Source organism: Mustela putorius, unplaced genomic scaffold (assembly GCF_011764305.1).
Source record: "Mustela putorius furo isolate JIRA1106 unplaced genomic scaffold, ASM1176430v1.1 tig00004035_pilon_pilon_pilon, whole genome shotgun sequence".
Taxonomy (NCBI): Eukaryota; Metazoa; Chordata; class Mammalia; order Carnivora; family Mustelidae; genus Mustela; species Mustela putorius.
Window position 1 is genome coordinate 2,106,225 of NW_025422171.1, and position 26,804 is coordinate 2,133,028.

The window sequence follows — 26,804 nt, forward strand, 5'->3', positions numbered from 1 at the left end:
AATTGTAGAGGAGGAAATGCTTCCACACTCATTTTATAAGGCCAGCATTACCTTGATACCAAAACCAGACAAGGACACTACAAAAAAAAAAAAGAAGAAGAAGATAAGGGGGAGATAGAGAGAAAGAAAGAAAATTATAGGCCAATATCCCTGATGAACATAGATGCAAAAATCCTCAATAAAATATTAGCAAACTAAATTAAATAATACATTAAAAGGATCATACATCATGATCAAGTGGGATTATTCCAGGGATGCAAGAATGGTTTAATACTCACAAATCAATCAGTGTGTTACACCATATTAACAAAATAAAGGACAAAAATCATAGGATCATCTCAATAGACATAGAAAAGGCATTTGACAAAATGCAACATAACAAAGTATAGAGGAAACATACCTCGATACAGTAAAGACCAATTATGACAAATGCACAACTAACATCATACTCACCTATGAAAAGATGAAAACTTTCCTCTAAGATCAGAATAGGCAGGATAATTGAACAAGATCTTGAATAAGATCAAGATCATTGCTCATTCTCACTACTTTTATTCAGCATAGTATTGGAAGTCCTAGCCAGAGCAATTAGGCAAGAAAAAGAAGTAAAAGACCTCCAAACTGGAAAGGAAGAAGTAAAACTCATTTGCAGATGACAGGATACCATACTTAGGAAACCCTCAAGAGTCCATCAAAAAAGTGTTAGAATAAATGAAGTCAGTAAAATTGCAGATACAAAATCAATATACATATATCTGTTGTACCTACATACTAATAACTATCAGAAGAGAAGTTATTTTTCCTCAGAAATATCAATCATTTAAATTTTTTTTTATTTTTTATTATCATATAATGTATTATTACCCCCAGAAAACAGGTCTGTGAGTCACCAGGTTTACATACTTCACAGCAGATAAAGGGCTAGTATCCAAAATCTATAAAGAACTTATCAAACTCAACACCCAAAGAACAAATAATCCAATCAAGAAATGGGCAGAAGAAATGAACAGACATTTCTGCAAAGAAGACATCCAGATGGCCAACTGACACATGAAAAAGTGCTCCACATCACTTGGTATCAGGGAAATACAAATCAAAACCACAATGAGATACCACTTCACAGCAGTCAGAATAGCTAAAATTAACAAGTCAGGAAACAACAGATGCTGGCAAGGATGTGGAAAAAGGGGAACCCTCCTACACTGTTGATGGAAATGCAAGTTGGTGCAGCAACTCTGGAAAACAGTATGGAGGTTCCTCAAAAAGTTGAAAATAGGGGTGCCTAGGTGGCTCAGTGGGTTAAAGGCTCTGCCTTCGGCTCAGGTCATGATCCCAGGATCCTGGGATCAAGCCCCACCTCGGGCTCTCTGCTCAGCAGGGAGCCTGCTTCCCACCCCGCCCTCTGCCTGCCTCTCTGCCTACTTGTGATCTCTGTCAAAAAAAAAAAAAAAAACTTAAAAAAAATAGTTGAAAATAGAGCTACCCTACGAGCCAGCAATCGCACTACTGGGTATTTACCCTAAAATACAAATATAGTAATCCAAAGGGACACATGTACCCAAATGTTTATAGCAGCAATGTCCACAATAGCCAAACTATGGAAAGAACCTAGATGTCCATCAACAGATGAATGGATAAAGAAGATGTGGTATATATATATCTACAATGGAGTACTATACAGCCATCAAAAGAAATGAAATCTTGCCATTTGCGATGACATGGATGGAACTAGAGGGTATTATGCTGAGCGAAATAAGTCAATCAGAGAAAGACAATTATCATATGATCTCCCTGATATTAGGAAATTGAGAGGCAAAGTGGGGGTTTGGGGGGTAGGGAAGGGAAAAAATGAAACAAGATAGGATCGGGAGGAAGACAAACCATAAGAGACTTTTAATCTCACAAAACAAACTGAGGGTTGCCAGCGGGAGCGGGGAGGGAGAGAGAGGGTGGTTAGGTGCTGTGAGAAGTTATTTTCTTAATCTCATTTAAATTGCAACAAAAAAGAATAAAATACCTAGGAATAAATTTAACCAAGGTGGTGAAAGACCTGTACTTCAATACACTTTAATAGAACTTTAAGACAGTGATGAAAGAAATTAAAGAATACACAGATGAATGGAAAGATATTCTATGCTCATGGATTGAAAGAATTAATGTTGTTAAAATGTCCTCACTACCCAAAACAAACTACAAATCCAAGGCAATCTTATCAAAAGCCCAATGGGGTTTTTCATAGAACTATAACAATAATTCTAAAAAAACTAAAGGGATCTTGAGAAAGAACAAAAACAGAGGTATCATGCCCCCTGGTTTCATCCTATAGTATAAAGCTATAGTAACCGAAACACTACAGTATTGGCAAAAAAAAAAAAAAGACATGCAGGTCAATGGAACAGAATAGAGTCCAGAAATAAACCCATACATATCTAATCAATTAATTTAGGACAACAGAGTCAAGAATATACAATTAGGAAATGACAGTCTCTTCAATAGCATTGGGGAAAATGGATAGCCACATGCAAAAGAATGAAAATGGACCACTATCTTATACACAAAAATTATCTCAAAATGAATTAAAGACTTGAATTTAAGACCTTAAACTACAAAATTTCTAGAATAAAATCTAGGTGGTAAGCTCCCTGACAGAGTCTTAGCAATGTCTTTTTTTGGAGCAGAAGCCAAAGGCAAGAGAAACAAAAGCAAAAAGAAATAAGTGGGACTACATCAAACTAAAAACGATTCTGCACAGCAAAGGAAACCATCAAGAAAATGACAAGACACCTACCAAATGCCAGAAGACACTTGCAAATGATATATCCAATAAGGGATGAATATCCAAAATATATAAAATAAATCTACAACTCAATAACAAAAAACAACTCAATTAAAAAATGGGCGGAGGATCTAAATATACATTTTCCAAAGAAAACATACAAATGGCCATGAGACACATGAGAAGATGTTCAATATCACTATCAGGGAAATGCAAATTAAAAACACAATGAGATATCACCTCAAATCTGTCAGAATGGCTAAAATCAAAAACTCAAGAAACATCAAGTGTTGGCAAGGATGTGGAGAAAAGGGAACCTATGCTGCACTATTGGTGTGAATATAAATTAGCGCAGCCTATCCGGACAACTGTATGGAGATTACTCAAAAAATTAAAAATAGAAATATCATATAGAAATATCAATCCAACTATTTCAAGGTTTGGTTATTTACCCAAAGAATACAAAAAACACTAATTTGAGGATATATACACCCCTATGTTCACTGAAGCATTACTTACAACAGCCAAGATATGAAAACAACCTAAGTGTCTACTTATGAATGAATCGATAAAGAAGACATGGTACATACACACACACACACACACACACACACACACGTATACTATTCAGCCATAAAAAAGGAAAATTTTGCCATCTGTGACAACATGGACAGAACTTGAAGGTATTATATTGAGTGAAACAAGCTGGACAAAGACAAATACTATATGATTTCTCTTATATGTGGAATCTAAAAAACAAAACAAACTAAACTAATCTGAACTCTTAGAGAATCGGGGATTCAGGTGAGCAAAATTGGGAAAGGGGATCAGCTGTGTGATGACGAATGGTAACTAGATTTGTGGTGATCACTTTGCAGTGTATACAAATACCAAATGATAATATTGTATGCCTGAAACTTATATAATGTTATGTACAAATTTTACCTCAATTAAAAAAAAAAAAACAGGGAAAAAACCCAATATCCTAACAAGCCCTTCACACTGTGTATCAGAAAAGGGAAAAAAAAAAAGCAATCTCTGTTATAAAAGCTCAAACATCAGTCTACTAGGACCAGGCATGATGGCTACACAGCTGGTAATGATAGTTTGTACCCTAAGGGTAAGGCCCTGGAATCAGAACTTTTCTGGAAGGAGATGGGCCGCTGAGCTCAGTCCTAAATAAGTGTGCTCAGTGAAAAGAGAGAGAGGCAGGGGAGAAAAAGCACACTTCAGGCCCAGGAACAATGGTTGGTCTTCTCCCCCAGATTTGTTCCTATTTTAAAACAAGCTCAAGGCCTAAAATTTGGGTAAACACAATGCAGTATGTCCGTGAATACAAAATTCATACTTCAGTTATTCAGAAATATAGTATTATGTGAAGGTAAGTTCCCCTGCAGACTGCTAGGGCTAAGAGATATGAAAGCTTGAGAACACCACTCAAATACAGCACCACTCAAATGCCTTCAGGAAACCCACTTTTACTCCCATTTTTTAAAGTTGCCACTACCATATTTCCCCTTTCTTCATGTTCCCACAGCCAAGAGGCTTTTCTCTTCTTTCTTAATTCTTCAAACACTCCTATTCTGTCAAGCCCACCAGTCTGAAGGGACTTGCCTTGGATGCTCACAGGAAAGCTAAGTGGCCATGATGAATGGTGTCCTTTATGGGGGCACCTGGGTGTCTCAGTTGTGATCTCAGGGCTCTGGAATTGAGCCCCGAGTAGGGTTCCTTGCTCTGCAGGGAGCCGTCCACTTACCCTGCTCATGTTTTCTCCCTCTCTCAAATATGTAAATAATACCTTAAAAAAAGGGGGTGTTCTTTATGAAAAAAAAATCAATGGAAAAGAATTAAATAGAGACTGTATTTCTAGCAAGTACTTTTATGAGGGAATCTGGTAATTACTAGGAAAAGATGGAAAATCAATGGTCCAATATGTCCCTGAAATTGAATTTGGTCTGTTGAAATCCAAAAATTAAACTCAACCAGGTTTTAGGGAATTAATTTATACTCCCCAGTCCCATTTTGTAAACCGATGTTCCTTGGAATCACCCATGAGACCAGAAAAGAGAGCAAGACTGAGAGAAAGGGGAGGTGTGAAGAGTGGGAAGACAGAGGAAGTAAGGGGAGAGGGTAGGGGAAAGAACAGAAAGGAAAGGGAGAGGAATGAAGGGAAGGAAAGCGGACTACTCCAAAAGCAGAGACAGGTGTTTTCTGAGGTGCAGAGGGTATGGGATAGACAGGAAGGGCTTTCTATCCTGTGTCAGTTCCTGCAGTCAGTAAAGTTTGCCAGCCCTCATCTAATTCCTTATCAACCTCCCTCAAGGGAATCAGAAATAAACTAACTCACTAATCCCAGTACCCTCTTGAAACACTGTTCTCCTCATGAAAGAACCAGACCAGACAGGCACAGTCAATTCCAAACTCCACCTAACAGTTATTAGGTGAAAGCAGAATAACACTCCAACTCATGGTGTGAGATATACAAAACTCCAACCCTCGACCCAGGACAACTGAAATGCAAGTCAAGCATAGTCACTGTGCCCAATACAAAGTATGCTTTTAAAATATACTTTTATATTCCTTCACCAGGCCGCCACACACATCCACATGCCTGTAAAGGTCAAAGGCTCAGTTAATTGCACTGTTCTGTGACCAAAAGGAAGCTGACAAAAGCACTCTGATTCCTTTTTTCAATAGGTTCTAAAGGAAAAAGCCTGACACTGGAATTGTCGCTGGTAGGCAGGTCAGGCAGGCCAACACCTCAGTGGCATAAAGAGACACAAAGCCACCCCCAAAAAGGTGCTTCTAACTAAAATAGCAAGTATTATGTTTGTAGATTGCTATGATAGCCTATCAATGCATAAGTATGCAAGTATGCATAAATACCTTTTTTTTTTCTTTAATGAAAATAGCAGAAGTTATAAAAGACCAGGTGGGGGAACAAACCAGAAAAATTAGGACAGAATTTAGGCTACTAAACCGACACACGCTGGCAGACTCTGAGCTCCAGCGTTCCCCTCCGGAAGCGGCACTTTCTCCACGAATCAGGAACGAATTAGGATTGCCCCGTGTGTTTTCCAAGCACCTGCTGCCGCCCAGAGACACCCCTGGGGACAAGAACATACACATCCACCAACGCCTGGGTGGCTCACGTTGAGCCTCTGCCTTGGCTCAGGTCATGATCTCAGGGGCCTGCCTGGGATCGAGTCCCGCATCGGGCTCTCTGCTTGGCGGGGAGCCTGCTTCCCCCTCTCTCTCTGCCTGCCTCTCTGCCTGCTTGTGATTTCTCTGTGTCAAATAAATAAAATCTAAAAAAAAAAAAAAAAAGAACATACACATCCTCACGCCCTGCAGGCAGCCCTGTCCATGGATTGCCAACGGACCCTCATTACTGGCTTAGTCCCATCGCGGCCACTTACTGTGACCAGGGGCAAACTGCTTAATCTGTTTTCTCACCCATAAAGTGGGAATAGTTAAGAATACGGTTCTGCATAATCTTTGCCAGACTTCCTTTCACCCAACGCCTAGCACGACTTTTGTATTTGCTAGTAGGCCTAGCATCACTCAACTAATTGCACAAACCGCATTTCCACCGCAGCCTGCGCAGTCGGCTTTCTGAACCTCGCTGGTAAGGCAGCACGAAATGAAACAAAACCGCACTCTACAGCGTGCTTCAACCTGCAAAGCCACGCCGCCACCGGGCGCTCCTACAGGCCTGGCCACTTTCACAGAGGGTTGCAAGGGCACACGGAACCCTCGAGGGTTGAAGGCTGGCGTTCCACCATGCCGTTTCCACCTCTGATACCTGACAGCGACCTGGGCGCCCAAGCCGCGGCGGTGACACACGGGCCCCACGTTCTGGCGCACCATGGGCCCGGGTCTCCTCCAGCGCCGTGGCAAGAGCGCGGCGGGTCGGTGGGTCGGGGCCGTTTACCTGCCAATGATCGCCACCTCGCCGGCCGCTGCGGACGCCATGGCCCGACGCCAAGCTGGCCCGGGACCGCACCGCAAGTGCGAAGAGCTGTAGGCTACAGGGCTCTCCCGCGCCGCGCGCCGCGCCAGAACCCCGCGCGGGGCGGGGCGTGACCCGCGCCTATTGGCTTGGCACCCGAGCCAGGGCGGGCGCGCGGGCCCGGATAGGCTCCGGGAAGGCCGGGGCGGGGGGGGGGGGAGGGCGGGCCCGCCGCCTCAGTCCCCATTGGGTGCGTGGCAGGCGGAGCCTCCACCCGGACACCTAGGCACAGAATCGCAGCAAAGGGACGCAGGCCGGGTTGACCCGGGGGAGGACCTCCTGGTGGGAAAGCTGGATGGAAAGGGCGAAGACCCAACCCTTCAGACTCCAGCGATTCATTTTTTCATATTTTAGTTTCCAGCTGTGCACCCTAAAATCAGTGTACATAGGAGGGGCACCTCCAGGCCGGCACAAGGCTTGACCGCTAAAGTACCCCAAAGAAAGTAGCAGTAGTACTTCCTCTTTGAAAATATTAGCACCTCTTCAATACATACCAGTTCTGGTCTTTATACTGAGGGCGGTTATTGCTGAGTTTACGCTCATAATTCGTTTCTAGAAAGATCCTCGCTGCCATTCTCCATAGATGAGAACTGAGATCCAAGAACTTTGGGAAAGCAGGAAAGCTCTAAATGTATGCATCTGTCAAACTGGAAGACGTGTTTGATCCCACTACACTATGCTAAGGGGACCGTGAGGAATGGGAATTATTTGAACTGCACTTCCTTCTTCCAGAGGCCGAGTAGGTTTATGTATGACAGAAAGGAAATACCAAAGAGCAAATAAACAGACCAAAGGGAAAGAGCATTATACATCTCACGACAGTTTGTGTCCACACAGCACAAGCTGAAGGGAAATACCACAGTCATCCAATTCATGAGGATTAGAGAGTGCTCAAGCTGAAAACACAAGTATCACTGACCTACTCAAATGACAAATGGAGCTCTTCCTTTGTTTTTTTCCAGTCAGAACATGGAAGGAGGATTGTCAGAGGGAGGGGTAGGCTTTAAAAAACAATTTCACAAAGTTTCAATAGACATCTGAAACAAAGAGCTCAACTCGCTTAAGATAAATGAAAAGTAATACAAAATAGATAACTCATCTTTCACCCACCAAAATAGCTAAAATTACAAAGATTGATAAAATAGCCATATTGGAAATGAAGTGTTTCAGACATACAACCCCTTAATACTCAACTGAAGGTAGGCTTATAATGGCATATTCTCCTTTGTCGAGAAAAAGTGCTGTTGAAAGAGCAGTCAGCCATGAGTCCTGGGCATTCCTGCACTTTCTTGCTGAGTAGAGCAGACTGCAAGACTTATCCATCTCCTGATGCTAAGCAGTTTCTGTAGCTATGCACCCAGGAAGCTAAGTAATCAAGGCTCCTACAAAGTGAGTACCCTGTAACTGGTCTTTTCTGGGGTAGAAGGGGACTGGCTTGTTTGCTGCTCACCACAGTGTCAGCTCTAAGCTAAACAAGTGCCAGTCCCTTGGTCACTCGCAAATGCTCAGTCATCTGGCCCTCTGTGTAACCCTGTGGGAATTGGGGCTCCAAGAACTGAGGTAAATATGCTCACACTCTGGTCACTGCTTTTGCTGTGAGTAACATGGTCTTTCATCTCTAATCCAGGAGTCTCGTGTCTCCTGTCAGCTTCCACAAAACTGCAGCAAGCTAATTCATTAGCTTGTAATAAGCTTGTAATAAGATGAAAATCTCGTACCCCTCACAGTTCTTGACAAGCCAAAATTTTAAAAGTATGTACTTTAGATTTGCAATTTCAGTCCTACAGATCCGTTATATAGAAATACAATTGGACATGAAGATAGACAAAATGGCTTATTTCAGCATAGAAATAAAATAGAATAAAAATATTAAAATATATAGACTCGTAATATAGTGTTAAAATAGACATTGAAATCATGATGACTATCAATAAGAAACAGTTTTAAAGATTATGGTATAATAGAATAGATGGAATAATAGAAACCAGACTTATAGTCCTGCCTTAAACAAGCAGAACATTACCACCCCCCAAATATGGGGAAAGATGGCCTCAGATATTATAGAGGAGGGAGTCTGGGATTGTGATCCCATCCATAAATATACATAGTCTACTGATTTTCAACAAAGGTATAGAGGCAACTCAATGGCAAAGGATAATCTTTTCAACAAATGATGCTGGAACAATTGGATATGCATAAGTAATGATAATAATAGCCCCTTACCATATATAAAAACACTAACATCCATTCATGTGAAAACTAAAACCACAAACATCTAAAAGAAAACCTAGGAGAAAACTTTGTGACCTTGAGTTGGCAGAGATTCTTAGATGTGCCACAAAAACTTTAACAGGCATATAAAAAGTTGATAAATTAGACTTCATCAAAATTAAGAACTTAATGCTTTTTCAAGACAATATCAAGAAAATGAAAAGATAAGCCACAAACTGGGGGGGGAGGGAATATTTTCAATTAGTTATATATTACAGGCCTTGTTTGCAAAATGTAGAAAGAGTTCTCAAACTCAATAATAATTTTTAAAACAGCTTTTAAATTTAATTTTTTTAAAACAGTGACAAGTTTTATGTTGTATAAACATTATCACAACTTTTTAAATAGCCGAAAGATATATTTTTTTCAATTTTTTTTTCAAATTTTTATTTAAATTCTAGTTAGTTAACATACAGTACAATATTGGTTTCAGGAGTAGAATTGAGTGTTACATACACCACCCAGTGTTCATTTAAAAAAGTGTCCTCTTTAATACCCATCACCCTTCTAGCCCATCCTTTACTCTCCTCCCTCCATCAACCTTCAGTTTGTTCACTGGAGTTAAGAATCTCTTTATGGTTTCTCTCGCTCTCTTTTTGATGGCTGAGAAATATATATATATATATACATATATATATATATATATATTCACATCTTCTTTATCCATTCATCAGTCAGTGGATATCTGGGCTCTCTCAGTAGTTTGGCTATTGTTGATAGTGCTGCTATAAACATCAGGGTGCATGTACTCCTTCAAATCTGCATTTTTGTATCCTTTGGGTAAATACTTAGTAATGCAATTGCTGTATTTTTAACTGTTTGAGGAATCTCCATACTGTATTCCAGAGTGGCTGAACCAGTATGCATTCCCATCAACAGTGCAAGAGTGTTCCCCTCCCTCCACATCCTTGCCAACATTGGTTGTTTCCTGACTTGTTAATTTGAGGCATTCTGAAGGTATGAGATGGTATCCTCTTCAGTTTCTTTCATCAGTGTTTGAGAGTTTTCAGAGTATAGCTCTTTCACCATTTTGGTTAGGTTTATTCCTAGGTATCTTATTGTTTTTGCTGCAATTGCAAATGGGATCAATTCCTTGATTTCTTTTTCCTCCATTTTGTTATTGATATATAGGAATGGAACAGATTTCTACATTGATTTTATATTGTGTGACTTTGCTGAATTCATGTATTAGTTCTAGCAAATTTTTTGGTGGAGTGTTTGGGTTTTCTACATAGAGTTTCTTGTCATCTGCAAATAGTGAGAGTTTGACTTCATTTATTCAGCCAATATATACTTGTGTTGTGCCCCCACCCTATGCTAGTCACTTTGCTAGGTGAGAAGAATTAGTTTGACAAGATCCTGCTTTCATGGAGTGTATATGTGGAAGTCAGCAAGAAATAAGTAAATGGGTAAGATAATTTCAGAGCTTGGTAGTCTCTGTTGAGTAACTGGAAAGAGGTAATGGGATAGTGAGCATCCAGAAGGAGACCACAGAGGTGCTGCTTTAAAGTGAAGAGAAATCTTCTTGGAGAATATGATATTTTAGCTGCAGACTAATTGATGAGAAGGATTTGGTAATATAAAGATCAGCAGTGAGCTTGCCAGGTGTGAGAATGAAACAGAAGGCCAACATAGCTATAGCACAGTAGGCAAAGAGATTAAAAAGTAGTATGAGAGAGCCAGGCTGGGACCAGCTCCTCTGGGGACTTGTCATGGTAGAGTTTGTATTTTGTATTAAAGGAAATAAATAAATGATTAAATAAATAGAAACAACCCAGTTAAAAAGTGGGCAAAAGATTTGAAGAGACAGTTCTCTAAGGGAGATATATTTAGTAGTTAATAAGCAGTGAAAACCTGCTAAACATCACAAGTCCTCAGAGGAATTTAAATTAAAGCCACAAAATGCCTAAAATCAAAACCACTGAAAATACTTGCATTGGTAAGAATGTGGAACAATGGAATTCTCACAGATTGCTGGTGGGAATGCAAAATGGAAAAACGAGTTAGGAAAGCAACCTGGAAATTTCTGGTGAAGTGAAACATATTTACCACACTACTCAGCAATCCCAGTCCTAGGTATTACTCAAGGAAAATAAAAAGGATCCACACAGAGATGTGTAAAAATATATTCTTAGCAGCCTTATTCGTAATAGCTAAAAACTAGAAACAACTTAAATGGGGGAATAGAATAACAAATTTTGATATAGTCATACACTTTAATACCACTCAGCAATAAAAAGAACAACCTACCTATGTATTCAACAACACGAATGACTCCCAATAACATTCTATTGAGCAAAAGAAAAGAAGTCAGATGCAAAAGAGTATATCTAAGATTCAATTTTTAAAAATTTTTTTTGTTAGGGAGAGAGAAAAAACGTGCATGCACTGGCAGTGGGGAAGGGGAGAGGGAGAGAATCTTAAGCAGACACAATGCCCAGCATGAAGCCCAACTCAGGGCTCAATCTCACAACCCTGAGATCATGACCTGAGCCAAAATCAAAAGTCACCCAACTGAGCCAGCCAGGCACCCCAAATGATTCAATTTATATGACTCCAGAAAAGACCGATCATAGGGATGCCTTGTCCTAGAGATTGGAGGAGATTGCCTTGGTAGGGGCACAAGAGAAATTAGGGATTGATAGAAGTATTCTATATCTTGATTAAGATAGTGGTTACACAGGTATACATATTATTGAAACTCACTGAAATGGGACACTTGGGTGGCTCAGTTGGTTAAGCATCTGCCTTTGGTTCGGGTCATGATCTCAGGCTCCTGGGATTGAATCCTTTGTAGGGTTTCCTGCTCAACATGCTTCTCCCTCTGTTCCTCCCCCTATTTTCTCTCTCTCGAATAAATAAAACCTTTTTTTAAAAACTCGCTGCAATATAAACTCAAATGAATGCATTATATTATATATATGTTACACCTCAATAAAATTTTTTAAAGGTAGGAGTTTGTTGTTGTTGTTTTAAGATTTTATTTGTCTGAGAGAATGAGAGAGCACAAGAGCATAAGAGGGGGAGGGGCAGGCGGAGAAAGAAGGAGAAGCAGGCTGCCCGCTGAGTAGAGCCAGACACAGGGTCAATCCCAAGATCCTGGGATCATGACCTGAGCCAAAGGTACGCAGTTAACCTCCCATGAGGTAGGACTTGGGATGATTTGCATCCTTCAAGAATAAGTGTTTGATTCACTCCACTCCCACTCTCACCTAGTGGAAAAACACACGCACACACCACACAAACCTTCATCAGCTGAGATGCAGTACAAAGGTGAACTTGTGACAAGTACTTGGAAAGGAAGTAATAAATATTATATTCATGACCAGTAACAGAATGAAGACCATACGGTCCATGCAATTTTTTCTTAATTTTATCTGTATATGTTTGTGTCGTCTAATTTCATTACCCCCCTCATCCTTTTCCCCTGTTATTTTATGTAAGGATTGTTGGTAAGTGCTTACCTTTACAATTTAGGTTACAGAATTTTCAGGTGAGCTTAGACTGAATTAGAGACAGATACTGAAATTGTTGCCCTGAGATGGATACAGTGACTGTATCCATTGTGACTATAACCATACAAAATAGGAATTACAAGTGACTCTAGAGACTATACTTACTGGGACATATTCTAAGGAAAAAAGAATTACAAAATAAAAACAAAGCAAAACAAACAAACAAAAAACCTTGAGTTTCATTTGGTGGTTTAGTTTTCATACCAATATAACGCTATTTTTAAGCTTTTTTTGCTTGGATAAATCAAATATATGTGTTGGGTTTGTTTGGCATGAAGATTTCACCATTAAAAAAAAAAGATTTCAGTGCTCGCTTCGGCAGCACATATACTAAAAAAAAAGATTTCATCATAAGTGAAAATAAGGTATAACCACAGAAACAGAATTTAAAGAGGAGGGACACCTGGGTTACTCAGTTGGTTAAGTGTCTGCCTTCAGCTCAGGTCATGATCTCAGGGTCCTGGGATGGAGTCCTAGATCAGGCTCAGCAGAGAGCCTGCTTCTCCTTCTGCCTGCTCCTGTTCCTGCTTGGCTCATTCTCTCTCTTACAAATAACTAGATAAAATCTTTTTTAAAATCATTAAAAAGAAAAGAATTTAAAGAGGAATCCTATGAAGTTAGATAACTGGATGGAGGGATAGATAGACAGATAGATAGATAGAATGACTGAATGAAATTGTTTTCCAGTTCTGTCCTCTGAAGTTCTCTCTAAGATCAGTACCACCCAGGATCACAAATCTGGCCTGAAACCCTGATGCCCCAATCTTGATCTCTACATTCTTCTACATTCTTCACTACAAGGAACCAGGACCGCTTGGAGAAATTGTTGACCCATGTTTAGAGTAGGAAGGCTACCAGGTAGGCCTGGGACAGCTGTGGGCCCAGAGGCAAGAAAACTTTCAAATATCAATGGGATGGCATCTAAGGGCCCTCAGACTCAGCCTACACACTAATTAGCAATGAGAAAATTCACTTGGACTATCTGGTCAAATGATCTGCTCTTAAATGACCTCAATTGATCTTTAAGAATTAGATCATTAAGTGCTCCTTTTGGCAGCACATATATTAAGAATTGACATGATATAAAGATTAGGTTGGCCCCTGCCCAAGGATGACAAAAAAATTTGTGAAGCAGCCCATATTTTTACAGAACAGATTGGTGGTTCCCAGAGGGAACTTATTTATTTTATAACTGGATATTTGTACCTTTTGGCACCCTTCACATATTTTGCCTGCTGCCAAGTCCTCTGGGTTCCCTCTGAAACCCATAGTGCCAGGAAGCTTGAATTATAATAATTCACATTAGTGTCATTCTAGTGCATGAAGTAATTTCACCTCATTGTCTCATTTGATACTCCCAGTCTTTTAATTGTTTTCTTCATCTGTAAGATGAGAAAACAGGAGGCTCTAAGGAAGCAAGTTCAGCAATGGCCATTATTTACCCTCATTCATTAAGTATTTATTGAGTACTTCCTATGTGCCCATCCCTAATCAGCATGGTCCCAACAGAAATTTCTGCAGTGGTAGAAATGTGCTCTATCTGCACTGTCCCATATGGTAGTCACTGGTTACACTTGGCTACTTGCCAGTAGGCTAATGTGACTGAGGAAATCAATATTTATTTCATTTTAGTTTATTCTAACTTATATTAAATAGCCACATGTATCTGGTAGCTGCTGTGTTGGCTCAGTTCTAGACATTGGAGACAGTGGTGAGCAAGAAAGAATAAGACACACCCTCCCAAATTATCCAGACTAGACAACATTTCTTCTTTTACATTGCTAAACCCCACTTCCTTCTGAAGCTGTCTCTGCTTCACCTTGTGATGAATGATTGCTCCTTTCTCTGAGCTCCTGAGCTTCCTGTAAACACTGCATGGTATACTAAGTCACTCATTCACTCCGGTTTTTATTGTACAATCCACTGTGTTAAGAAATGCTTAATGTTTAGTCTTTTGTTAAATTGTAAAAGTCTTAAGGTTAAGGATTATGCACCATTTTTCCTTACAAAGCACATCATAAGTACTCCTGCTTCTAAAACCTTTCTTCTGCTTATTTCCAAAACACATCATTCTTTCCATTATTTTTTTAGTTTGATGCCATGCTATGGAATATGGGACATGAATTCCAACTTCAACGGAAAGTGTTAGATTGGTTTTATCCCCTCCACACCATAGGATGCAAAAACAAGCCAATAAACCTCAAAGCTGCATATGGGATGGAAGGATAAAATACAGAAAAAAAGCAAAGAAAATTGTATTCCAACAGAAGTTGTGAAGAAATATAATTCAAAATAATGAAATATGAGGACACCTGACTGGCTCAGTCAGTAGTGCACATAACTCTTGATCTCAGGGTTGTAGGTTTGAGCCCCACATTGGGTGTAGAGATTACTTTAAAATAAAATCTTTTAAAACGAATGAAAAGAATTCGTCTTTCAAATCCCTGCTTCAACATGGAGAATGTTTTATTCAATGTTTTTGGATAACGGTCTTTTAGAAGTGATCCAGCGACCATAAAAGTGGTAGGTACGAAAAATAGGTCATATTGTCAAAATATTATGCCACTTTAATATACCATGTCATTATAACAATGATTGGGGAAAATTGTTTACATTGGGTAAAATTTAGACAGGGCTATGTTATTGTAAAAGAAATGTGAAGCTTTGTAAAATGTTTCTTTTTTTATAATAATAAACACTTTCATTCACAAAAGTTAGCTCTAGAAATTAAGGTAATATAAAGAACTCTGTCTAGCACATATGAGATCCATTGAGTAAGAACAGCTCCTGGGATGTAATCAAAGCCCAACTTTTTATGTCTCTCTCTCCCCCTGCAAACTCGCTCACTGGCAAAAGTGTTTTCCTTGGTCCTCAATTAAAGAAAGTTCCGTCAGGCCCTGAGTTTTCTGGCCACATTCAGGGAATTCAAGCTAAGGGGCAATTTCAGTTGCAAATAGAGCAGTCTTAATTAGGTAGTTAAATCTCCCCTTTGCCAGCTAGGACCAGTGGCAGGCGAACATTGAAGGTGAATTGGCCAGTTCCTTCTTTTCCCATTCACCTGGGCCACCATTTGCCAGCTACCACTACTTCTCTCTCCAGGGCTTGAGAGCAAGGAGGTCCCACTGGCCCTCTCATTGGCCTCTAAATTATTCTCTTGCTTTGGACTAAAAGAGCTTTGACTTGCTTTGAAGTCAAAGAGCTCCAATAGCTCACCATCTCCCATGTGGGCTGCATCTGTGTCCATGAAAAACAAATTCTGAGTTTTGACTCATCTCAATGTAACACCAATCTCCATCAACCCATGTCTTACCTTCCAGTTGTTCTGTCCTTTAGATTCCCCCAGCAGCAGTCAAATGCCAGTCCCATATCTCTCTAACCTGCATTCCCTGAGGAGTCTGTCTACATCTGTCTCCAGCTTAAGGTAAAGGCCTGGGCACCACCCAGCCCCCTTAAGGCTATAGAAGACCATGGCAATGGCTCCCCCAAACCCAGATCTCTGCAACCTCTCCTTTCTACCCCAACTGTCCACCCTTGACCCCAATGTTGGTAAGGGGTTTATAAATCCTAAAACATGGTCGACAACCTACTTTGGAAAAAATGCACCTTGGGCCTGCAATTTATCTGTTGTCTAACATTTGTTATCTTCAAGCATTGAAAAAAATGTTAAATCCCCAATTTAACATCTTGCCATACTTAAACAGAAGACGATTAGGTGATACAAGCAAACTTATTTAACATTTCATCAAAAGAACAGACTCCCTTCAGAGAACTGAATGGGGGTGGAAGACAAGAAACCTTTAAAGGATAAAGAATAAAGAAAGAAGAAAAGACAAATTGCAAGTATCAGATTGGCTGGGGTCATGAAGTCAGGTTGTTTGGTCTGAGAAGGCCCAGAGTTGGCTTGGCATGTAGGGATTGGCTGAATGAATAGACTGCATTTTTGGTCAAGCCAAGCAAGTACAGGGACACAAAAGTTATCCAAGTTTCAGTTTGCTGATGCATGTTCCGTCTGGGGCCTGGAAATCTATTTCAACACTATATAGGTAGTAGTATACATGTCAGTATCAGAAAGGCAGAGTAGTATAGTGGTTAAAAATGTGGGCCCCAGAGTCAGACTGCTAGGGTTTCAATAGCAAATTCTTCCTTTACTGGTTGTATGATCTTGAACAAGTTCATTAAACCCTTCAAACTCAGTTTCTTCATCAGTAAGAGAATAGTTATAGTTTCCTCTCAGTGTGGTTATTTTAATATGTGGTAGGCCCATAGTAAGTGTTTGGGTAGTTATTTGGCTACCACTGCCTTACAGGACAGCTCTTCCACACACGCATTCTCCCTGCCCACCATCTCTGCAGAACCTCCTTGCAAAGCGTGGAAAACAGATTTTAGCTCATTCTTTCACAGGTGAGTGCTCTGAGACTTCCAGAGGCTAAGAAAGGTAATGAAAGCCACTTAGACAGTAAATTTGGATCAGAATTTTTCTTTCCAATGAAAATGCCATGAATTTTAAGCTTGAACAATGTTTCTCAAAAGATTTAAAATTTGAATTTCAGGTATGAAATTTACAAACTCAGGAATAGCCTCCAGGAATGTTCAGATGCATTGCAACATCACTGCAAACTATTTCATGAAATAAATGTCCACACAGACTGCTGCCTACAGCTCCTGCTGGCCCCCGCAGACACACCCTTGATTCCATGTACTTATCCTCCCTTCCACTTCTTGACCTCCTTTAAAAGATCACAAGTAACCTCATGCATTGGTACGGCCCTTTACAAAATGTTTTCTCATCATCCATTCCTTGCCTATATTTATTTTGCTTAAGAAGAAAAAAGGAGAGACAGACAAGAAGAAAGGAAGAAAGATAAGCTTGAAGTTTAATGAAACATAATGAAATGTTACCATGATAAAAATGTTCCACAAGAAATAGGGTTTTCATGATCATTCACTCAGTTACCAGAAAGATCATAGTTCTGAATGACAACCAAATGATTTAAACATGCCACTGAATTAAGAATTTTTTTCTGTACAACAATCTTTTCCTCCTCAACGTCACAATTTTGATATATTTTCTTTTGGGGAAACCAAAGCTAGAAGACAGTTTGCATGTGTTGGGGAAACTTGGGGAAACAGTAAGGTGTTCCTAAGACTGAAGAATTCTCCTCTGTCACATTTGTACCTATACTCCCATGGATCCCAGGGAAGTTTAGCTATACTCTATTATATTTATACTATATATCTCATATGATATATTGATAGTAAGAACAATTTTAACAGAGCATTTGGAAGCTAGAATTTCAATATATATATTTTATAATTCCTTTTCCTTTTCTTTATCTATTAAACTGCATGGATTCACTTTCATTAGTAATAGAGATTTGATTTTATACAGGATCTAGAGCAAGTGACCATCAAATTTGTGCCTTTGTATACATTTTAAAACAAGATTTCATCCTCAAGACACTTATATTTCCATCTGCCAAAAATTGTCAAGCTGTATTGATATTTTTTAGAACAAGATACTTTACTGCCATCTTCTGGAAAATTGTTTTTGTTATTGTTATAAGTACCAAATCTATGATATCTGTAATGTGAATAACACTTCCTTAGGTGTGTCTCCCTTGTGCAGTGCATGACCTATACAACCCTATGTGACAGAGGTTGTGATGAGTATAATATTGTCTAGGGAAATTCATGTACTTGAATACAACTAAGTCCAAAGAGATGGTAGCTCCTTGTCAGAAACTAAGGATTTCATCACTGTTGGAATTACTGTGGCTTCTTTCCAAATCATTTCTGAATTCACTCAGAGAAGATGTCACTCATGGACTTTATTTTTGTCCAGTCTCAGAATTCTGAGGTGGCAAGAAGAATAAGAGAATGGGTGACATAGATCCTCAGTTTGAAAGCAAGCCAAGATAGAAGATGAGAGCTTAAGTCAACAAGCATGTAGACTTAAACACACAAGACAATTAAGATCTTCGGCCTAAGTGATCTTTGATTTTCTGTGTTGGGGCTTCAGAGTCAAAGTCATTACTGGATAGAGGCACATTTGCAATAAAAATGATTCTCCTTGCCTTTTGGCACAGTTCAAAAATTTTATACACAAGCCTCAAAAAGACAAAAATCTCTCAACTTCCCAAGCCACTCTCACTTTCCCATAGCATTTAACTCAGTGAACCACAAACCAAATGAACAGGAAGGCTAATGATGTGTCAGTAAAGTGCCACCTAGTTCTTCATGAGGAAAATTTTGAAGTAAATGTGCCAATAAAGCACTAATTCAATTCTCAATGTTCTGTATTGTAGCTTTATAGGTATTTATGTATTTTTAAATTTTATTTATTTGAGATAGAATGAGAGTGAGAGCACAAGGAGGTGCAGAGGGAGAGGGAGAAGCAGACACCCTGCTGAGCAGGAAGCCTGACGTGGGGCCTCGATCCCAGGACCCTGGGATCATGACCTGAACCAAAAGCAAACATTTAACATACTGAGCCACCCAGGCACACCATATTATAGGTATTTAGGAGAATTTACCTCACACGTCTTTAGAAACCACTATCAGGTCATTATTATTCTTTGGACCATGCTTTGGGCTCACAAGTAAATATAGCTCACTCAAAACTGTTTTTCAAATGGTACAATCAAGTGATTTTACTATTCTCTCTAATCCCAGTGCTATTGAACTTCCTGTGATGATGGAAGTAGTCTGTATGTGTACTCTCCAACACAGCAGTCACCAACTATGTGTGACTATTGAGCCCTTGAATGTGGTGAGACTAAAGAACTGAATTTTTATTTTTATTTCATTTTATTTAGTTTAAATTTCATCTTAAATAGTTACCTGTGGCTAACTATTACCATATTAGAGAGTGCAGCTTAGACATACCCTTCCCTCTGCCAGGAATGCTTTGTTTCTGTCTTATCCATTTATGAAACTCCTATGAATATTATAGGTAGATACTGTATATAGCTGATGCAGATCAATAAAAATATTTGATGTTGGGGGTGCCTGTGTGGTTCTGTCAGTTAAGCATCCAACTTTTGATTTCGCAGGTCATGATATTAGGGTCATGAGATCATGCCCTGAGTCAGGCTCCATGCTCCACATGGAGCCTGCTTGAGATTCTCTCTCCCCCTCTCCCTTTGCCCTTCTCTTGCTCAGCTCATATTCTCTCTCCTCCCCTCTCTCGCTCCCTTCCTCCCTTACCAAAAAAATATAAATAAATAAATTTGATGCTGACAGTGTAATGTGCTTAATTTCACTGTTTCATGTCATCAAACATCTTTGCACAATATTCTAAAAGAGTTTGGTTATTTGAGTGTTCCTGTTTTTTTGTGATTTTGGATGATGAATGAGTGGGAGTTTTCTTTGGATCATATAAGAGTTATCGGGGGGGGGGGTTCCCCCCAAACATATTCCAGCCTTCATTGATCCTACTTTTGAGCTGAAAAGCTAAATTCACATCTGTTATGATGAAAGTGATTTAATTACCACTCAAGCAAGTAGAAAAAAGTCGACATGTTATGTACTAGGGAAGAAGTCTTTTTATAAGCAAGTTCTTCTGACAACAGGGAAAGGAAAGCCAAAGTGATGGAAATTTACTCTGCACATACCCTGCACAATGGGCCTTTCAGAAATCAGCTTCGGTGTGGCACGAAAGCCATGCTGCAACAACGGGGCAGTGTCTGGGACTCATGAAAGGGCAGGAGTGTGCTGCTTTCTAAAGAAATCCTTCCATTCCACCCCCCTTTGCTCCAAACACAAGGGAGACTACATAGGCAGCAGAGTGGACTTCAGGCCACCTTTTCCTAGTTTCCAACCATAAAAATTGTTTCAACATTTATTACAGTGTTTTTCCACTTTTTCCCCTCTGCCCCACTCCCCTGTTTAGTCAGTGATCACCTATCACCCTGAACACAGATTTACTACCTTAAATCGAGGGCCCTCTCTACTCGTTCTTAAAAGTGAGAGATTTGATATGATCTCCCTGATATGAGGAAGTGGAGATGCAACGTGGGGGGTTTGGGGGGTAGGAAAAGAGTAAATGAAACAAGATGGGATCAGGAGGGAGACAAACCATAAGAGACTTTTAATATCACAAAACAAACTGAGGTGGGTGGCATGGGTATGGAGAGGGTGGTTGGGTTATGGACATTGGGGAGGGTATGTGCTATGGTGAGTGCTGTGAAGTGTGTAAACCTGGCGATTCACAGACCTGTACCCCTGGGGCTAATAATACATTATATGTTTATTTTAAAAATTAAAAACTTTTTTTAAAAAGCGAGAGATTTGTATAAAAGGGAATTTTTACTTTTGAACCTGAAGGAAGATATGCATATACACTTGAGAATTTCCTTTTAACAATAGTTAAAATTCCTATCAAGGTGAACATCAGTCCAATTAGTTGGCAATAATGTGCTAAGTTATAGTCAAACTTGTGACATAGGAAAAGAAGTCAGCTAAGATCGGAGCCTGGAAGTAGTTAGCGCTGGATGTGGCCAAGGCCAGCTCCTCTTTTCATATGGGACAAGAGTCAGTCATAGAGAAGAAAGGGACTTACTAAGCATTACACAACAACTCATAGCAATGCTTGGACATAGAAGCCAGAATCCCTAACTCAAGAGGGTCAGCTTTCTATGGCTAATATTTCCAAATTTTTTCCACCTAAGAACCCCAATGGCAGAGAATGAAGACACTTTCTTCCTTGGGTCACAAAAAACACCTCCTCCAAATTTAATGTTTCATTGGCGATTGGAGTGTTTTCTTAAGAATGTATAATGATTTATATTCTATTCTATAATATATCCATATTTTTGTTAATATGAAATAATATTTGAGGTTCTGGTTCAAGATGGTGAGGGAGGAGTATACTGAACTCACCTCCTCCCATGGACGTACTGAATCTACAGCTCTCTATGGAAAAATTTCCTTCAAGAAAACCAGAGACTGGCGGAGTGACCCCTTCACATCAGGCAAACAAGAGAGAAATCACACTGAATGGATAGGAAAGGCTGAGAACTACCCTCATAAGTCCCTCCCCGTGCAGCAACCTGTGATTAAGAGGGAATGCAAAACCTGGAGCTTTACCCTGAGGAGTGATCCGTTTGTATCCCACATCAGGCACCCCAACTTTTAAAACCAGCAGCACCTCAGAATGTGGAGAAAAGGGAACCCTCCTACACTGTTGGTGGGAATGCAAACTGGGGCAACCACTCTGGAAAACAGCATGGAGGTTCCTCAAAATGTTGAAAATAGAGCTATCCTACTACCCAGCAATTGCACCACTGCATGCTTATCCAAAGGATACAAAAATGCTGATTTGAAGGGGCACATGCACCCCAATGTTTATAGCAGCACTATCAACAATAGCTGAATTATAGGAAGAGCCCAAGTGTCCATTGACTGATGAATAGATAAAGAAGATATGGTATATATACACAATGGAATATTAGCCATCAAAAAGTATGAAATCTTGCCATTTGCAATGAAGTGGATGGAGCTAGAGGATATTATGCTAAGTGAAATAAGTCAGTCAGAGAAAGACAAATACCATATGATCTCACTTGTATGTGGAATTTAAGGGAAAAAAACAGATAAGCATAGGGAAAGGGAAGGAAAAATAAGATAAAAACAGAGAAGGAGGCAAAAACAATAAGAGACTCAACTATAGAGAATACAGCGCTGTTGGAGGTGAGGAGGGGGAATGGGCTAGAAAGGGGATGGGCATTAAGGAGGGAACTTGTTGTAATGAGCACTGGGTGTTATAATGTAAGTGATGAATCACTAAATTCTACTCCTGAAACCAATACTACACTATGTGTTAAGTAACTTGAATTTAAATAAAAATTTGGAAGAAGTAAATAAATAAAATAAAAATAAATAGAATTAAATTAAAATAAAATAAAACCAGCACCTCAGGGATGAATTTCCAAAACATCTGGCCATGAAGACAAATGGGGCCTTTCCCCATGAGATACACAGGGCTGTGGGAACTGAGGTGCAGTTCTTTTTTTTTTTTTTTAAGATTTTATTTACTTATTTATTTCAGAAAGAGTAAGAGAGAGCATGAGAGGGTAGAAGGTCAGAGGGAGAAGCAGACTCCCCACAGAGCTGGGAGCCTGATGAGGGACTTGATCATAGGACTTGGGGTTCACAATCTAAGCCGAAGGCAGTTGCTTAACCAGCTGAGCCACTCAGGTGCCCCAAAGGTGCAGCTCTTACGGAGCCCACCCGCAGATTCACCCCTCCCTGGGCCCAGCACAAAAGTGCCCAGATTCTATGTGAAAGAGACTTATTTCATTGTAAAACATCAGTCTGAGGAACAGCGGTCTGCTGGGATACTCTCCAGGGCTGGAGGCTGGTGGGCACCATCTTGCACATTTTCCCTCCGCTTTGCAAATTCTGGCAGTCACCTTTACTTTCTTTCTTTTTATTCTTTCTTCTTCTTCCTCTTTTTTTTTTCTTTTCCCCCCTTTGCTCAGTAGATGCCATGCTCACAGTCTCCCAGACCACCAGAGTCTCCCAGAGTAGAGCTTCTACACATGTCAGGGGCCCCTGTCTTTACATGTGATGACCTAGTTTTTAATACCTGCCACCCAGGGGATAGCCCCTGATCGCCTGGTTCTGGAGACCAAGGGGGTCTTGTGTTCATGGGTCCCACAGGGCCACTACAATTAGGGGAACAGTTCATGGCACTTCACAGATAACAGACAGAAACATACCAGGTTTTCTGAGGAAGAGGTCTATTCGCTTCTCCTGGAAGCGGGGCAAGCTTTTGGTTTGACACACTTACAGGATCCTACAGAGGGGCTCTTGGGGAGGAAAGGCCAGGGAGCATAATCTTTGCACTCTCCATCTGCCTCTCTTCAGCTCACTGGCATTCCAGAAAAGAGTCTGTACCTTTGTCTGGTGCCCTGATTTTTATGACCGCCACCAGGGAACACCGCTATATCACCAGCCTTTGGTGGGTTTATACTATCAGGTTCCACAGGACTTTAGCCCACAGGGAAAGATATTTTAAACAGCTACCCCCCCAGGGCACAGTGAGAAACAGTTCCAGGAGCTCCATCTTTCTGTGAAAGTGGCCTGCTAAGCTGAGGGGTAGGTGTCTAATTAAACACACACTTAAGGGCCGTCTGTAACCTTTCTTGAGACCCTAGAGAGTGGGCCCTTTCTTCATGTTGTCCCTCTGCTATGCCCCGGCATCTCTCACAGGGAGTCTCTTATACACAACCAGTAGCCCAGTTTTTAGACCTGGTGCCCTAGTTTTTGTGGCTGCCATCCCAGGGATACACCTCAATAGCCTGGCACTGGTGACCAGGGGGCTTTCCTTTCCTGAGTCCCATGGGTGTTTAACAATCAGAGACACGATTCTTGGCAGCCTTGTCCCAGGGATCTGGATAGACAGCAACTGAAACATAACCCTAGGCTTTCTGTGAAAAGGAAACTACTTGCTAGTCATGAGGCCTTGAACTTAGGGGCAGGTTTCAGGTTTGGTGTACATCTAGAGGCCACAAAGGCACTCGTGGGGAACATAGGCCAGGGGGCACCATTGTTGCACTCTCTCTCTGCACAGCTCACTGACACCTCCCAGGAAATTGCTGATATATTCTTCCAGAATCCTAATTTTTGCAACTGCCACCGAGGAGACACCCCCAGATCAGCTGGCTCTGAAAGTCAGCCAGGCTTATGCGTGCAGTCCCACAGAACCATATATACTTGTATTCTCTAAAAGCTGTTGCCTGAGCATCTGGTATCCAATCAGCCTGAATCTATATGCTGACTGGGATCCCCCAGCACTGTGGGGACACTGACTGGTCTCTGCACACCCTGAAGTACTGAGCTGTTAAAAATATAATAGACTTATTGGGCAGTCACAAAGGTTTGAGAGGCAACCAAGATCAAAAAGGGCAGGGTCGAACAAGGTTCAGTTCCTACACAAACCCAATCTATCAAGACTGAAAGATGTGGTTGTTTCAACTAATTCATTGAAACCAATGCATAAAGTCAAGCAAAATGAAGAAACACAGAAATATGTCCCAAAGGAAGAAAAAGATAAAATGTCAGGAAAAAAATTAATGAAAAAAGAGACAAGAACTTTACTTGATAAAGAGTTCAAAATAATAGTCCTAATGCAGTAAGAACTTCACACCGAAGAGAAAGAAAATAGAAGAAAGTTCCAAATGGAAGTCACAGAACTGAAGAATACAGTAGCAGAACCAAAAAAATACACTAGGGGGCTTCAACAGTAGAATAAAGGAGCAGTAACTCAAAGTCCCACCCAATCAAAGCAGCAAAAAGAAAAAAGAATGAAAAAAAAAGTAAAGATAGTATAAGGGACTAATGAGTCATCAAGCAGACGACACTCACATTGTAGGAGTTCCAGAAGCCGAGGAGAGAGAAAGGGGGATAAAGCTTCTTGAAAAAAATAATGGCTAAAAACTTCCTTACTTGGGGAAAGAAACAGACATTCAGATCTAAAAAGCCCAGATAACTCTAAATAAGAGGAACTCAAAGAGACCCACACCAAGGCACAATGTGATTAAAATGTCGGAAGTTAAAGGCAAGGAGAGAATCTTGAAAGCAGTGAAAGAAAAACTTCTTAAACACAAGTGAGCCCCCATAAGAATTTCAGCAAATTTTTCAGCAGAAATTTGCAGGCCAGAAAATGGTGGCACAATATGTTCAGAGTGTTAAAAGAAAAAAAATTTCCCAACAAGAATACTCAATGTGATAACATTGTCATTCAGAATTGAAGGAGAGATAAAGACTTTTCCATACATACAAAGCCTAAAGGAATTAATCAACACTAAACTGGCCTTATAAGAAATATTAAAGGGACTTCTTTAAGCTGAAGAGAAAAAGCACTAATAAGTAATAAAAAAGCATATGAAAGTATAATTCTCACAAGTAAAGGCAAATATTCATGAAGGTAGTCGATTATTCAACTATAAAGTTAGTATGAAGGTTAAAAGACAAAAATAGTAACAAATAACTGTAGCTATAATAATTAGTTAAGGGACATACAAGATAAAAACATGTAAAATATTTTTTGCACCACCATGCAGAGGGGTGGCTGGCTGGCTCAGTTGCAAGAGCTTGTGTACTCTTGATCTCAGGGTAGTGAGTTCAAGTCTCAACTTAGGTTCAGATATTATTAAAATTTTTTTTTTAAATTTTTGCATTCAAAATTATAGATTGCATTCAAAATTGTTATCAACTTAAACTCATATATAATTATATACATATCTATATATATTTAAGTTGCTAAATATAAGTCTTATGGTAACCACAACAAAAACATCAATCAAAGAAGATTGAAAACCAATCCCTTTTTTTTTGTTTTATGGGTTTTTAAATTTTTTTAAAGATCCTATTTATTTTTTTTAGAGAGCATGCATGAGCGGAGGGAGGGGCAGAGAGAGGGGGAGAAGCAGATTCCTCACTGAGCAGGGAGCTCACCACGGTATTCGATCCCAGGACCCTGGGACTGTGACCTGAGCCAAAGGCAGATGCTTAACCAACTGAGCCACCAGGCACCCAAAACCAATCCTTTTCAAACTCTTCCAAAAAAAAAAAAAAAATTGGAAAGCACACCCAAAATCATTTTACAAAGATAACATTACCCTGATACCAAAACCAGACAAGGATGCCACAAGAAAAACTGCAGGCCAATATTTCTGATGAACAGGGATCCCCTAATCTTCAACAATATTAGCAAACTAAATTCAATAATATATATATAAAGGACCATACAACATAATCAGGTGGAATTTATTCCAGAGTTGCAAAGATAATTCAATCAATCAACATTCCACACAACATAACAAAATAAAGCATAAAATCATATGACTATCTCACTAGCTGCAGAAAAAGCATTTGATGAAACTTACCAGCAATTTATAATAGAAACTCTCAATAAAGCAGGTATAGTAGGAAAGTACTTTAATATAATAAAGGCCATATGTGACAAGCCCACAGATATCATTATACTTAATGGTGAAAAGCTTAAAGTTCTTTCTCTTAAGATCAGGAACAAGACAAGCTTACCCACTCTTGTTGCTTTTATTCAATATAGTATTGGAAAGTCAGGGCAATTATGCAAGAAAAAGAAAAAAAAAGGCATCCAAATTGGAAGGAAGAAGTAAACCTGTCACTATTTGCAGATGACTTGATACTATTTATAGAAAACTGTAATGACTATCAAAAAAATGTTAGAACTAATAAAAGA

At 39.8% G+C, this 26,804-nt stretch overlaps 1 protein-coding gene and 1 non-coding gene across 4 annotated transcripts in view; one reads left to right on the plus strand and one right to left on the minus strand.

Moving 5' to 3' along the window:
• The window catches only part of CRYL1 (crystallin lambda 1), a 151,147-nt gene extending 143,692 nt beyond the window's left edge, over nucleotides 1–7,455 (minus strand). Inside the window, exon 1 of one of the 3 annotated variants that reach the window (XM_004778259.3) lies at nucleotides 7,283–7,455. In XM_004778259.3, coding sequence (XP_004778316.1) covers nucleotides 7,283–7,362 — 80 coding nt within the window. In that variant the 5' untranslated portion in view covers nucleotides 7,363–7,455. Of the gene's footprint in view, nucleotides 1–6,581; nucleotides 6,662–6,710; nucleotides 6,863–7,282 lie in introns of those variants that run through there. The other 2 variants (XM_004778260.3, XM_045072397.1) reach the window with 2 other exon arrangements.
• A 6,160-nt stretch (nucleotides 7,456–13,615) lies between these two features.
• On the plus strand, nucleotides 13,616–13,720 carry LOC123389814. Its single transcript, XR_006604464.1, has one exon. It is a non-coding gene; the product is annotated as a U6 spliceosomal RNA (small nuclear RNA).
• Nucleotides 13,721–26,804: the final 13,084 nt, after the last annotated feature.